This window comes from Cynara cardunculus (genome assembly GCF_001531365.2).
Source record: "Cynara cardunculus var. scolymus isolate 2C chromosome LG 13, CcrdV1, whole genome shotgun sequence".
Classification (NCBI taxonomy): Eukaryota; Viridiplantae; Streptophyta; class Magnoliopsida; order Asterales; family Asteraceae; genus Cynara; species Cynara cardunculus.
The window spans coordinates 40,762,504-40,777,619 of record NC_037540.1 but is presented as its reverse complement, the minus strand read 5'-3'; the positions used below and the strand labels follow the sequence as shown (position 1 = coordinate 40,777,619).

Here is a 15,116-nt window from a genome sequence, read left to right as displayed (position 1 = left end):
ACCCTTTGAACAATTGTTCATACACATATCAATTAATACATTAATTAAATTATTGTTTATTTAATCTCATTTAATAATAACCGTTTGATGATAAAATGAACGATCAAGATCGGTTCACATAGTTTGTACCATATGGTTGGTTTCTATTTGAACCAGCCCCTATATAGATATATATATATATATATATATATATATGTGGTAGGAGATTCAAACAAGAACCCCTGTGATTTACGAGAACGCGAAAACAATCTAATAACCTCAAACTTTTTTAATTAATAAATTAACTTATATTAAATATAAATAAACTAATAAAGGCAGTAATGTAATTAATTAATTTTTATAATTTTTATTTTATTTTAATTAGTCATAATTATCCATTTTTTTCTGCATGTTCTTTTCCACTCCTTCTCTCCACTTGTGATAATTGTATAACCATAACATGTCGAAACCATGATCAATCAAGTGTAACCATAACCTATCGAAACCATGAATAATCGTTGTGATAAATGTGTGATTGTCTAACCCTAACCGATCGAAACCATGATCAAATTGAGTGCACAAGTGATGTTATAATAGTGATATCACATGATTATCACGGTGTTATAATAGTGATATCACATGATTATCACACCCATATCACACCAAATCGTTTAGTGGATTTCGCTCGTAATTGTTGTGATAAATGTGTGATCGTCTAATCCTAACCGATCGAAACCATGATCAAATCGAGTGCGTTGTTATGATAGTGATATCACATGATTATCATATCACACCAAATCGGTAGTCGATTTTCTAAGTTAACCCTAGCCGAGCGGAATCCTTGTGATAATTGTGTGATAATCACATGATTATCACACCCATATCACACCCAAATCACACCAAATCGTGTTGATATAAGCGATAATGTGATAATTGTGTGATAATCACATGATTATCACACTCATATCACATCCAAATCACACCAAATCGTGTTGATACAAGCGATAATGTGATAATTGTGTGATAATCACATGATTATCACACTCATATCACATGATTAACCGTTTATTGGTTCACTTGAGACAAGTTGTTTTCGTAAATCACATGAGATCACTTTTTTAAACTTGAAAATTCACAACAAGACACTGTGAAGGTAAAAAAAATCTAAACTTTCACAGCAAAACATTATGAATGTTGCATTCACAGTATTTTTCCGTGAAGTTTCAAGTATAAAAAGATATCACGAAGAAAACGTGATCCCAAATATATATATGTATATATATATATATATATATATATATTTTGGATGAGTGAGTGAAATGTGAGGCTTTGTGTAGGGGGTTAGATTTGGGCTATAGAAGAATTAAACTTTTACAAAGTTGAGAGTAAGCCTGGATTCATCCCGACCGAATATGGTAATTATTTTTCATATATGATTTTAGAGAAATGCTACAAAATATACTAAATATCAACTTTGATATCAACAATTAAATCAGAATAATAATTTCTTCCAACACTTTCGATGTACTTCTATAAGTTTTTCTACACAAATGGCCCCACATTCATCAAACTCTTTGATAACTGTAATAGATGCTTTTTGAAGTGTGCTCATGAAGGACCCTAAGTCTTTTATACAAGCCGTTTACCCAATTGCTTACCCGATAAGCGCTTACTAATATGAGTCAACGCTATGATTTATTTTGATGCGTAAGATTTTAGTATATCAAAACATATCGAATGTAACAATTTACTGGCCTAGGTAAGAGTCGTCATCCTCACTTACCGGGTAAGACTCTCCATCTTTCTCATGTTCATCCAATGAGGAAATTAATCTGGTAAGCACTTACCAACCAAGTAAGTGTTTAGTTGAATTTTTAAGAATAACTGACCCCAGGTTGCTTTTGGAGACCCTGCAGTTGCATGATTTGTCTTACCTTGTCAACTTTTGCCCATTCTCCTTCCTTGGCATAAATATTTGCCATGGTAACAAACCCTCCTGGTCTCTTTAACTCCATCTTCAGTACATCTTCAAACATCTGTTTAGCCAAATCTGGTCTATTGTACACCACACACCCATTGAAGAAAGCTCCGACCATCGAATCCGTACCCATTTCCCGCACCAAATCATACGCCGTTTCCATTTTACCAGAGCGACAAAGAATATCAATGACACAACCATAATGCTCGTCTTTAATCTCGATCCCATAACTCTCCCTAATCGATCTAAAGATCGCCAAACCTTTCTTCACCAATCCACTATGGCTACAAGAAGCAAGAACACATGTTAAAGTCACTTCATTTGGCTGTATCCCTTGTTCTTGCATCGTATTTAAGAGTTGGATGGCGGAATCAACCATCCCGTGTTTCCCATAGCATCCAATCATTGCATTCCATGAAGCAACGTTCTTGGAGGGTAGGGCGTCGAATACGTTTCTTGCGTTTTTGACACACCCGCACTTAGAGTACATGTCGATAAGTGCACTAGAAACAAAGATATTGATGTATGTATTTGTTCTATAGATTAGCCCGTGGATTTCTTTCCCGTGATCAACTAAGCCCGTGGATCCGAAAGCTGAGAGTAACCCGGTAATGGTAATGGAGTTGGGCTTGACCCCGGCTACCAACATGGACCTGAAGAGTTCCACGGCTTTGACGGTCTGTTGGCTTTGAACGAAGCCAGAAATCATAGCGTTCCAAGTAACAACATCAGGAACCAAACCAGTTTCGCACATTCTTGAAAACGAAGTAAATGCTCCATCACAATCTCCGATTCTAGCATACCCAGCTATCAATGCATTCCAGGTGAACTCATTAGGTTCCAATCCTCCTAATTTCATCCTATCAAACAGAAATTGTGATTCTTGGAGCCTTCCAGCACTAGAATACGCAGAAATCATGTTTGTCCAAGAAACAACATCTGGTTTCGACATTTTATCGAATAGTTGGCGGGCATAACGTAGACAGCCACATTTACAATACATCTCGATCAAGGCATTAACCACATATGAATCAACCTGGAACCCAAACTTGTTTATCACACAATGAACCTCTTTACCCTTGTTTGAATCCGTCAAACCGACACAACACTTGAGTAGAAACGAAAAAGTAAAACCATTAGGAACAAGATTTCTTGATTCTTGAAGTAAAGAGAAGTAATCTATAGCTTCTTCGAAATACCCATTGAATGTCAAAGCAGAAATCATCCAATTGTAAGCAAAAACATTAAGGTTTGGAGTGATTTGAAACATAGAATGAGCAGAAGTGAAACAACCACAACTTGCATAAACACCCACCAACTTTGAATGTAGCGAAAAGGAGTTGATGTCAACGGCTGAGGTTAAGATGATGGCATGAATTTGCTTGCATGGTCTTAAAGATTTTGATTGCAAGCATTTTTGCAATAAGGTCGCCAAATGATGTGAAGAAAAGGGGTTGGAGTTTGAAAGAAACGGGTATTTCATGCTATCAAATTAATTGAAAGAAACCGGTATTTTGTTAGAGATGTTATTACCCCTACTTATTTATCAACCACCTAATTAACTTTTTAAAAACTAAGGGATGGTTTATCAAATGTTTACTTGGATAAGTGCTTACCAAGTTATATTATCTTACCGGATGAATATAGCAAGGACCAAAAATCTTACCCGACAAAAATCGGGCAAAAAGTGATAGTCTTACCCGGTAAGTGAGGGTAATGACTCTTACTACGGTCAGCTTTTACCGAATAAATTATTGCATAGAAAGCCATTTTTATTGACTAAAATCTTACCCAATAAGTAAAAAATAGTATTGAATTTTACTGGTAAACGCTTACCGGATAAGTATTTGGTAAACGACCCTTTAGTTTGAATAATTTTATGAACAGTTTAAGGCCATTTTATAATTATCATATAGTTTATCAAAAAAGAAATATTGATTAGTTTATCAAGTAAAAACTAGTTATTAGTTATTCAGATATAATAAATATTGTATCAACCAACAGTTAGTTTATTAATTAGTTTGTAAAATATATCGTTGATAAAAATATATAGTCAACTTAAGAGCCGTTTACGAAATACTTATCAGGGTAAGTAATTACTAAGTCATACTATACTACCTTACTGGATGAATATGACAAGGACCAAGAAACTTATCTCGTAAGAGCAAAGTCAAAATCAAGTCTTATCCGGTAAGTGAAGGCGATGAGTTTTACCACGGTTAACATTTACCGGGTAAATTGTTGCATACGATACTGTTTTGCTAGACTAAAATATTACCCGGTAAGTAAATGACGATGTTAAATTTTACCGGTAAATAAGCACTTGTTAAGGTGACCCCTTAGTCCCTCCGACCTTATTGTACCCAAATAGGCCTTTTAACCATTTTACTAATTAATATTTGTATATAAGTTTAGGGATGACGCTACAACAAAATAGATTTATTCGGACAATATTCGTTGTGAGTCAGACAAATTAATATACACTATAATAACATTAAATAAATAAATTATTATATTTATATTATATTATAAAACATTTGATAAAAAATTTTAAAACCAATTTTTATGCATGAAGTACTGTTTATTGATGCATATTACTTAATATTCAATATTACAAGTAAATTGTACGTAAGTACAACTTATTAAAGCTCTATGTTCGAATTTGTGTAACTAACTACGGATAAACATAACCAAATGAAGGATAAACATCTCTTTTTAAAATATAAAAGATCTAAAATATAATTAAGATAATTATTGAGTTCTAATAAAATAATTAACTATTATCTTTATAAAAAAATAATATTATTAAATCAAATATAAATTACGTTATTATTGAATCTAAATTAAATTATAATAAAATTTTGAATTAAAAAAGTACAAAAAAAATATAAAAAATTAAATAGTTAATTTGATATTAATATCAACATGTTTTTGTCAAATTTTTATGATATTTTCAAACTTATATTTATTCAAAAATAAAAACATTATCATCTTTTTAAAATCACATAAAACCATATTATAAGATCGATTAAGATAAATAATAAAATAAAATATTAAAATCAAAATGTATCTTGTTGCATTGCAAATGCATAAAAAAAAACCAAACTTTTGTTTTAAGTTAAGTCGTAGTTTTTTATTTTTCTTAGTTTTTTAATAAAAACATGTATGAGAGAGTAATAATATAAAATGTAATGATAAAAAATCAACAAATAAGTGGTCGAGACTGTTTGGTAGTTGATGAATGGTTTGATGCAGAATGATTAAGTGGTCAGAATAATTAAGAGACCCTCATGATATAGTGCAAAATGAAATATAATTAATTGATAATTATTTACAACGAAATTAGAGCGCTGAATGGTTAAGAGAGACCCATGATACAAAATCATTCAGATGATTTTAGAACCATTAAGAGACAGACTTTTTTTTACCAAACAAGATTCACCTTTTAACGATTCAGAGACTGCCTCTTAATGAAATTATTAAGAGGTAAACAAACAACACCTTAATTTGATAAATATATAATTTCAAGAGTCATTCCATTAATTACATTTGAGGTCTAAACATTCTAATAAATTAATTTATAGAAATTAAATTTATAAAAATAAATAATAAAATGTTTTTATTTAAAACTGTTGCATATAAGTTTAATTGTAGAGCAATTTTAAATAGCAATTAAGATTTAGTTAAAAGTCTCAAAGTTGTGACATGCGTTTTGATAGGTTTATAAATCATTTTTGTAATTTTTATTTTGCTTTAAAAATGGTTCTCATTCACTAACTCCATTAAAAATTATCTGTTAAATGAGCGGTTGTTTTCTTCTTCTCCGTCATTTACTTATTTTCCTTTTAAAAATTTAAAAAGAATATAATATAATATGGTGAGTTATTATGCAACCTTTTACATTTATACAATCAATACAACTCAATCTCAACCGTCCATTAATTTGATAAATATATAATTTCATAGAAGTTTTGAGTGTTTCCTAATATAAAGTATTAATCATAATTAATGAACCGCATTCATCTTCCATAAATATTTAAATCATAATAAATGAACTCTCATCATTTCCATAAGTATTTCAATTTATTGGATTGCAGTGGTTGTATAAATGCGATGAGTTGTATTTGAAACAAACTCTCTCTCTCTCTCTCTCTCTCTATATATATATATATATATATATATATATATATATATAGTTGTGTACCCGTGCAATGCGGCAGGAGCGGTGAATTTTAACGATTTTGAAGTTTCACTGCTTTTGTTAAGAGAAGATTTAACGATGATATAAATTATACTTTGTCTTTACATATTAATACAATTTGAATAAATAAGAGTTATATTTCCAATTACAATTTCTCGATGAAAAAAATTGTATGACAGTTTAAAATCTAATATATTTAAAATCCAATATATTTAAACGACTCCACAAATGTATTTGATTTACACCAAAAGCAAAGAATCAAGAGAGCGAGACCAAGAGTTCTAGAGCAATTGAATGAGAGATGAATGAGAGAACTTTTAATAACTCATGGTGAATATCAATTTGAATCTAACTTTGGGGGATGGGGAGAAGATATAGAGGTATGAGAAGGTGAAGACACGAGTGAAATGTGTCAAAAGTATCCTGGGAACATGAAAATAAAGAGTAATAATGTGCATTGGTAACTTGTACTATATGTTATTTTAATTGTAGATTAAGAGATTTTAAGACTAAATACATAAAGTAGTAGTACTTAATGCATTATGAGTTGTTTTTAAGACTTTTAAGACGTTGTGCATAAATATATAGTACTTTGTGCATTAAAAATTGTTTTTAAAACTTTTGAGAAATCTGATTTATAAAATAGTATAGATATAGATTTCTATAGGGAAAGCTTAAAAGTCATCTTGGGGAAAGCTTAAAAGTCATTTTGTGTTTTAGATTTCTACAGGGAAAGCTTAAAAGACAAGTATTTTGTGTTTTAGATTTTGTACATTTTTAAGACTTTAAGACATTTATCAAATTTGATTAATAAGATAATATAGATATATATATTATTATTATATTTATTTATATATTATCTATGTAATGCCCCAATCCTAAAGAGGTGATGTTACTTTTTTCTTATACTACTAAGTATTGTATGTGAACTGAATTTAACTTTATTCTTTCATCAGAGTTGAAACATTAGCAGAAATGTAACTCAATAACTAATAATACAACAAAAAAGTTGGTATTGATTAGTGTTGATCCAAACTCTCTAAGTGATTTAATAATATGACTCTTTATACTTGTTGGAATTATAGTTGAATTCAAGTCCCTGTTTTACTGTATTTTCAATTAATCTTTATATAGCTGTTTAGAGGTTGTCTGTGTAACCTCTAGAGTATAAATAGCTTGTTAGTTTGGTTTAGTTAGTGAATCATCAATCCGAGCTTAGACATCAAGAACACTCCGTATTGTACTCTGAGAGAATTGAAAATATCAATAGACAAGCCGACTAATTAAAGTCTAATCTTGTGTTCTTAATCAATTGATTGATTGTGACTTAATCTGGGATCTACAATTGGTATCAGAACAAATCAGAAAGAAGATTGAACGAATTTGAAATCAAAATATGTTTGAATTTCTTGATTTATTGGTGTTTGACAGTTTCTTGTTTTTGAACTGTTTTTGGTTCACATTTTGGTCAAATTGGTCACTTTTAATCTGTTTTTGACAAAATTGTGTTTACAAAAGTTGTTTAGAATACATTTTTCGAGCTTATTTGTGCTAATTTCAATGTCAAATTTTGAGTTTTGTGAATTTTTGACAAAATTGTTCAAACTTGTTGTCAAACCCATTAATATCACCCATTGAAGATGCTCTTAAGCGATATTCTCACGAACATCGTCCGTTGAAGGTTTGAAGACTGGATTGATCGATTTTCATGAAGTCATCGCTCGTTGGAGATTGTTTGGTTTAATCTGTTTTCAAGTTGTGATCGATAGTTGGTTTATATCGCTCACAGTGTATCTGATATTCTGTTATACCGCCCAAAGTTTATGCGATATTCTGGTATATCACTCAAAGTGTTGAATGATATTTTGGGTAATCCGTTCAAGAGTTGAAAGATATTTGTAAATATCATCCAAGTATCAAGCGATATCCTTGTGGTAGTTCAAGACAGAGAATATTCTAAGACTCTAACAATTTATGTGAAATTGCCCCCAAGTGTCGTGATATTTGTGTGGTTTTTGAAGTTTGAGTATATCGCCCAAGTCTCAAGCGATATTTAGATATATCGCTCAAGTGTTAAGAGATATCCTATTGAGCAATTTCCTTCGGTGAGCGATATTTTTTTGGCAAACGGTATTCTGTATTGAGTTATATCCTATATCAAGCGGTATTCAGTCCAAGCGATATTCTATTCCAAGCGGTTTTCTCTTCAAGTGGTTTTCTGTGTTGAGCGATATTCACTTTAAGCGATATTTTGTTCAAGTTCAAGCGATTTTCTAAGTATCAAGAGGTTTTATTGAGAGTTCGAATTATGTTCAAGATTATTTTGTGAAACGATCATTTCAAGTCATATTCAAGATGTCAAAGGATATTTTGAGTATTGGTTCAGATTCTAAGCCTCCAGTTTAAGCTATTGGAGAGTACCCACAATGGAATTTAAGGATGATACACTTTCTGGACAACACAAGTTAATGCAATCCATAAAAAATGGACCTTATGTCAAATACGTTGACATTCCAGCTCAGGCTATAGAGGATGGTACAGTTATTCTTTCCAGAAAATAGAAGAAAGATCCTCAGTTTTACAATGACGCTGAGAAATAAAAGGTCTTAGTTGACAAGAAATCATTGACTTACATGCTAATGGCTATAGCGAATGAGTTGTTCAATAGAGTGGACAATCGTGGGTTAGCTAAAAAACTCTGGGATGAGCTAGAAAAACAAATGCTTGGTACTGAGAAGTCAGTGCAGACAAGATTGATGGGATCTATTTGAATTTTTTGTAAATCAAAAATTTGCAAAAATAAAAAAGGATTTCTATACACTATACAAATTATTATTACGATAATGGACTAGTGCTTATGAAGGGTTCAAAACCAAAGAAAATGAATCTATTACTGAATCCTACAACAAGTTCAACATAATTCTGAACGATCTGAGAATGAATGGTCTTTAGAAGTCTGTTTTTGAAATTAACTACAAGTTTTTAAACAATCTAAATTATGAATGAAATACATTTGCAGTAAATCTTCAAATGAACGAGAACATGTCTAAAGAAGATATTCATGACATATACTACATCTTCTATCTAATAAGCAAAGCAAGAGCAGATCTGAAATGAAGAATTCCAAGTCTCTGAAGACTGAATTGCCAAAGCAATCTGAAAGTGAATCTATTGAAGGTTCATCCGTAGAATTTGATGATGATAATGGGGAATTCTCCAAAAAGTTGGCTTTGCTTATGAAGAAATTTCACAAGTTTGATAAGAGGAAGGGCAAGGAAGGTAAGTTTGATAAGTCATCCAAATAGAAAGATCAGAAAGAAATTAAAGTTGAAGACAATCGTTGCTTTAACTGTGGAAAATCTGGTCCCTTCATCAAGGCTTGTCGCTTCAAAAAATTCAAAGATTCAAATTATTATCTGAAGAAAGCTCATCTGGCTAAAACTCTGGAAGACGGAAAAACATTGGTAGCTGATGAAGAAATCTGGCTAATTGATTCATCTAATGACGAAGACGTACATTTCACACAAGTTAATATGTTATTGATGTCCAAGCAGAACGAAGGAGGAGGATCGTCATCTGAAAATGAGTCTGAGGTACTAAATTTCTTCCAGTTCTAAATTTATTTTAAAACAAAAATTAAAAAGTGAAAGAGCGTTAATGTTAAAATTTTGAACGGAAAGTTATGGTTATAAAGATTTATGTGAAGATCCGAGACAAGAGAAAGAACGACTCAGATTTGCAAAAATTGATTTAGAGAAAATGATTCTTACACTGAAAATAAATTTGAATGAAGTAGATGGTGAGAAAGTTGAAATTCAGTTGAAACTTGATTATATTTTTAAGGAAAGAGGTCAATTGTACGACAAAGTCAAACAGTTGGAAGAAATCATTTTTAAAAGAGGTCAATTTGAGCAAATATTGATGATTTTATCAAACAAACCCAAAGATGCAAGATTTTATAATCCAAGAATGGGTTTAGGTTTCAATGAACTTGATGTTTTGAAAAGGCTCCAAGTTCTTTATATGATTTCAATGAATTAGGATCTTCGAAATTCACAATCCTGTTTGTTTGTGAAATCTTTGTTAAATCTGAATCTGAATCACCTAACTCTTTTAAAAGTGATAAGGACAAATCAGATGAAGATATTTATGAAAAATCTGAAAAATCAAAATTTCAAAATGTGGGATTGAAATATGATGATCTAAACTAAAGTTATAAAACTAGAAAACCTCAATTTTCTCATTCTGAAATTGTGTCATTATTTCCCACTGAAAATTTTAACATTAATTCTTCATCAAAATCTGAGTCAACAAAAGAAGAAACTTCGAAGTTTGATGATCTTTCTGCTTTCATAAACAAAATGTCTCCGGATGTTTTTGCAAATATGATTCAGACTCAGACTCTGAATCTGAAAATGAGGTGATTTACAATTCTGATTCGACTGAAGAGGAGACTGAGCAAACGAATCGGATCATTCATTAAATCCTGAATTTAATTCAAATGCTAAAATTTCTGTTTTAGAAAAACAATTTCTGAGCTTGAGGTTGAATTAAAATCTATTAACCCAGTTTCAAGTCACAATTCACAATTAATCACAAGATCAAGAACATAGATTGATTCAAATGAGTTGGCATGTGTATTGATATGAAGATCAAAGTCCATGGTGTTCTTGAGCTCTCAAAGATCTCATGTATACAAGAAATCTCTCCAATACTGGATCAAACGGCCTTCTTTCGAAGTTCATATTAGACCATATGCTGGTAGTACACATGGAGATGTACAAATCCAGGTTGAGTACAAATCTTACCTTTCTTTCCATATAGTTTAACAACATATGAATATCGTTGCATCTCTATATAGCCATCTATAACCCTCTTGGTTAAAACATTTGCGTTGTCTTAAATTTAAATCCAATTCACCAAGGTGAAACAACATGGGTCATTTTGTCAAGAATTACTCGGTGAAATATTCTACCCAAGAGTGAATAATGGGGTAGATTGTTATGGCAAAAGCAATTATCGACGAACACTACGGCTTAATCGTCCAACCGTCGCCTACACCCAAGCTAGGGTGTTTAGCCCCACATTGCTGAATGTAAAGATAAGTATGTAAATAACATAAAAGTAAAGTGCTGGAAAATGTTTAGAAAGTAAATGTCCATAAATGAAGAATATTGATGTAGCAACAGTCAAGTACCGAATGCTTTCAAGATTAAAATTAAAGAGAAAAAAGGTTTAGAGACCAAAACTTGTAGTAAGTTATTGACTCCTTATTCGCTTTAGTAAAACCTGTTGTAGCAACACACTAATCAGTCAAATTACTCAAAAACAAGTAAAACATAACCAAATCCTGCAATTTAGCTTCAGACCTTAATAAAATGTAAAATATGAATAAAAGACTCAATATATGTTTTAGGAATTATAAAACTAAGAAAAAAAAGGTACTGAATATGTGCTCAAGAGTCTGTTTCTACACCTTTATCATGTCCTGTAGTAACACGTATACAACTATATTTGTATTAAAAACACATGATAAATAAACATATATCTGCATACCAACTGCTCACATGGGCAAGACGATGAACTTTTTCACTTATTATAACTGAAAACTGCAAAAGCATTAAACAAGAACAAAAAACCATAAACAAACAAGTACGCGTCCGCTTATTTGTCTGATTACCTCCAATGTTATACTCTGGACGTCCATGATTCATATTGCATCATTTTTCAGTCTTTAGATCTATAACCACATCCACGTAAATATATTTGATTGCGTATCACATTATCATGCACCCACTATCTGTATATGATTCTTGATATCCGATAACAATGGTAGAACACGCATCATTACAACGTGGGTAGACTTTCGGGCATTCACAATGATCTCTTTTGGGTTCAGGTTTAGGTTTAGGAACATCGGGTTTCTTGATTGGTCCAACACTGATTATTTCTGCTATCTTCCCAGTATCTCTAACACGACGTACAACACACACCGGGTCAACATCTCCAATTACAACCAACTCCTGCTTATTAAGATTCACTGACACTTCATTGATGCCTGATAGCTTGGAGACTGCCTTTAGCACCATTCTCCTACATTTTTCACAGTGCATGTTTACTTTTACCTCTATTCTTTGTAAATAATAAGAAAATTCCAGTTAAATATTTATTAATACGAAGTTATACCAAAAATATTAATTTATTAATTAAAATGAAAAATAAACAAATATTGTAAGTGAATAAGTTAAATAAAATACTTTATTTTGATTTTATAAAATGATTTTTGATTTAATAAAAGAATAATTAACGAATAATATGTATACATCAAATATTTTATAAATATTCATTTTCATTTTAAAACAGTTGTTAAATATTAACAAATAATATATTAAATATTAAAAAACTCAAACTATAATTTATCTATACTATATTTATATTATAAAGCATTTGACAAAAACTCTTAAAAACCATTTTTTATGCGAGCCGACTAATCCAAGGGTGACCACCTGCTTTGCAGATAGCTCGGAGTCACCGTATTTGAACCTCCGTGGCCACAAGGGGATTTTTATTCCTCATTGGATTTGAACCTGAGACCTCCTGGTGCTTTTGACCTTTGGAATCAAGCTCAAACCAATCAGACACCACCCTTATGATTGTATCAAGAATATTATCTAGCATCAAGTTATAAAACTGGAATAGTAATGCATTACCTTAGACATATCGAAGCCAATGGCAAAGTGAAGCAAAATGTATAGATGAATCTACCTTCCTCCTTCGAGACCAAGAATATATATGCTCTCGAATTTGCAATATGCACATGTTGAAATCGTCAAAGATATAAGACCTCAAATGAGAAGGCATCAATAGCCGTAAACGTCAAGCTTTTCTTTTTTGGTAATTAAGACTGTTTGGTAGAGGAATGGTCATCGCTTCATTCCTTTTTTGTTTTTTTATTAGCCTGGATATCCAATTTGCTATTCGAGCTGATTAATCCCAGAGCAACCATCTGTTTTGCCTATAGCCGGAAGTCACCGCAATTGAACTTCTGTGGCCACAAGGGGATTTTTATTCTTCCTTGGATTTGTACCTGAGACCTCCAGGTACTTTTGATCTTTGCAGCCAAGCTCAAACCAATCAGACGTTGTCAATTGTAGATGGTCAACTTGTGGTAGACATTTGATTTTGTCAATTGTAGATGGTCAACTTGTAATAGTAGAGTTATTGCACATGGTCCATTTGACAAACGAGGTTGGTCGTACAACGCAACTTGTTGTATGTCATATGTCGGTTTGCATAAAGCCAACATGTTTGGAAGTAAAAAGCAAAGCACTTGTGCTTTAATGACCTACTTTCCTTTGAATACTTTTATGACTCCTGTTTGGGTTATGAAAAGTTGTCGATTGTAATTTTGTATCTATACTATCTTATAAATCAGATTTATCAAAAGTTTTAAAAATGATTTTTAATGTATAAAGTACTATGCATTTATGCATAAAGTCTTAAAAACAACTCATAATGCATTAACTATTATTATTTTATGCATTCGGTTTTATAATCTCTTAATCTACAATTAAAATAACATATATAGTACAAGTTACCAATGCATATTATTATCTTTTTTTATGTTCTCAAGATACTTTTGACACCTTTCACTCGTGTCTTTACCCTCTCATAACATTATGTCTTCTCCCCATCCCCCAATGTGAGATTCAAACTAATATTCACTATAAGTTATTAAAAATTATCTCATTCATCTCAGAAGTTTTTTGCTCTAGAACTCTCGGTCTCACTCTCGATCTCTTTATTCTTTACTCTTGGTGTAAATCGAACACATTTGTAGAGTCGTTTAAATATATTGGATTTTAAACTGTCATATAATATTTTTCATCGATAGACTGTAATTGGAACCATAACTCTTATTTATTCAAATTGTATTAATATGTAAAGACCAAATGTAACTTATATCATCGTTAAATCTTCTCTAATAAAACCAGTGAAACTTCAAAATCGTTAAAATTCACGGCTTTCAGCGCATTGCACGGGTACACAACTAGTTATATATAAATCGTATATTAACTAAAATATATCAAAAAAATACATTTCTTTTTTTACAAATTATATCATTATAATCGTGCCGTCAATACCTTCAAAATAAACCCAAATATTGAATATTTTTGATTTAATCATGTCATTAAATAGAATAAATATATAAAAATTATTTTTAGCACTTACACTTTATACTCTTATTAAGCATTAAAAATATTTTTCACGTATTTATTATATTTAATAATCTGATTAAATTAAAAAAATATTAAATATTGAGGTTTATTTTGAAATTATTGACGAGACGATTATAATGATATAATTTATAAAAAAGAGAAATTTGTTTCTTTAATGTATTTTAGCTAATATACAGTTTATGTACGTGAACTGGGTTCAGAACGTCGTGAGACAGTTCGGTCCATATCCGTTGTGGGCGTTAGAGCATCGAGTGTTTGATTTTTTTTTTATGGACGTTTAGTTTGTATTTTTTAAAATTAACGATGATATGGCACCCTAAACATCCAACTAATACTTTTTTAGTTTAGAATTTGCAACGTCATATTAACCGGACCAGTTACCCACTCAACATGTCAACAAGACCCTAAAATAAAAGCAAACTTGTTGCAAAGCCTTAAATGACAATTTTTAAAGTTAGTTCCACAAAATATAAATCAAACCAAAGTTGGTACCATCTTGATCCAATTTTCCCTATCAAATTACAGTAAAAAAAAAATAGATGATTTTTTAGTTCTATCTTATTCTTGTCTCATCTTGTTTCCAACTACTTTGGTAGAATGAAAAAAAAAAACCCTTTTGTCATGTCTACCCCTGGCCCAATCTCATATCATGACAAACATGGAACAATGAGTTTTTGTCCTGTCTTATATCACACCAAACATGAGACAATCAGTTTTG

General features: G+C 31.2%; 2 protein-coding genes across 2 annotated transcripts; both read right to left on the bottom strand.

The window, feature by feature from the left end:
- Nucleotides 1-1,828: 1,828 nt before the first annotated feature.
- Nucleotides 1,829-3,440, bottom strand: LOC112526124 (pentatricopeptide repeat-containing protein At5g59600-like). The gene has a single exon (XM_025136513.1). It carries the CDS (start codon nucleotides 3,438-3,440, stop codon nucleotides 1,854-1,856), a length of 1,587 nt encoding a protein of 528 aa, XP_024992281.1. The 3' UTR covers nucleotides 1,829-1,853.
- Nucleotides 3,441-11,935: 8,495 nt separating this feature from the next.
- LOC112525060 (heavy metal-associated isoprenylated plant protein 2-like) lies at nucleotides 11,936-12,247 on the bottom strand. The gene has a single exon (XM_025134999.1). The coding sequence runs from the start codon at nucleotides 12,245-12,247 to the stop codon at nucleotides 11,936-11,938; it is 312 nt and encodes a 103-aa protein (XP_024990767.1).
- Between the last annotated feature and the right edge of the window lie 2,869 nt (nucleotides 12,248-15,116).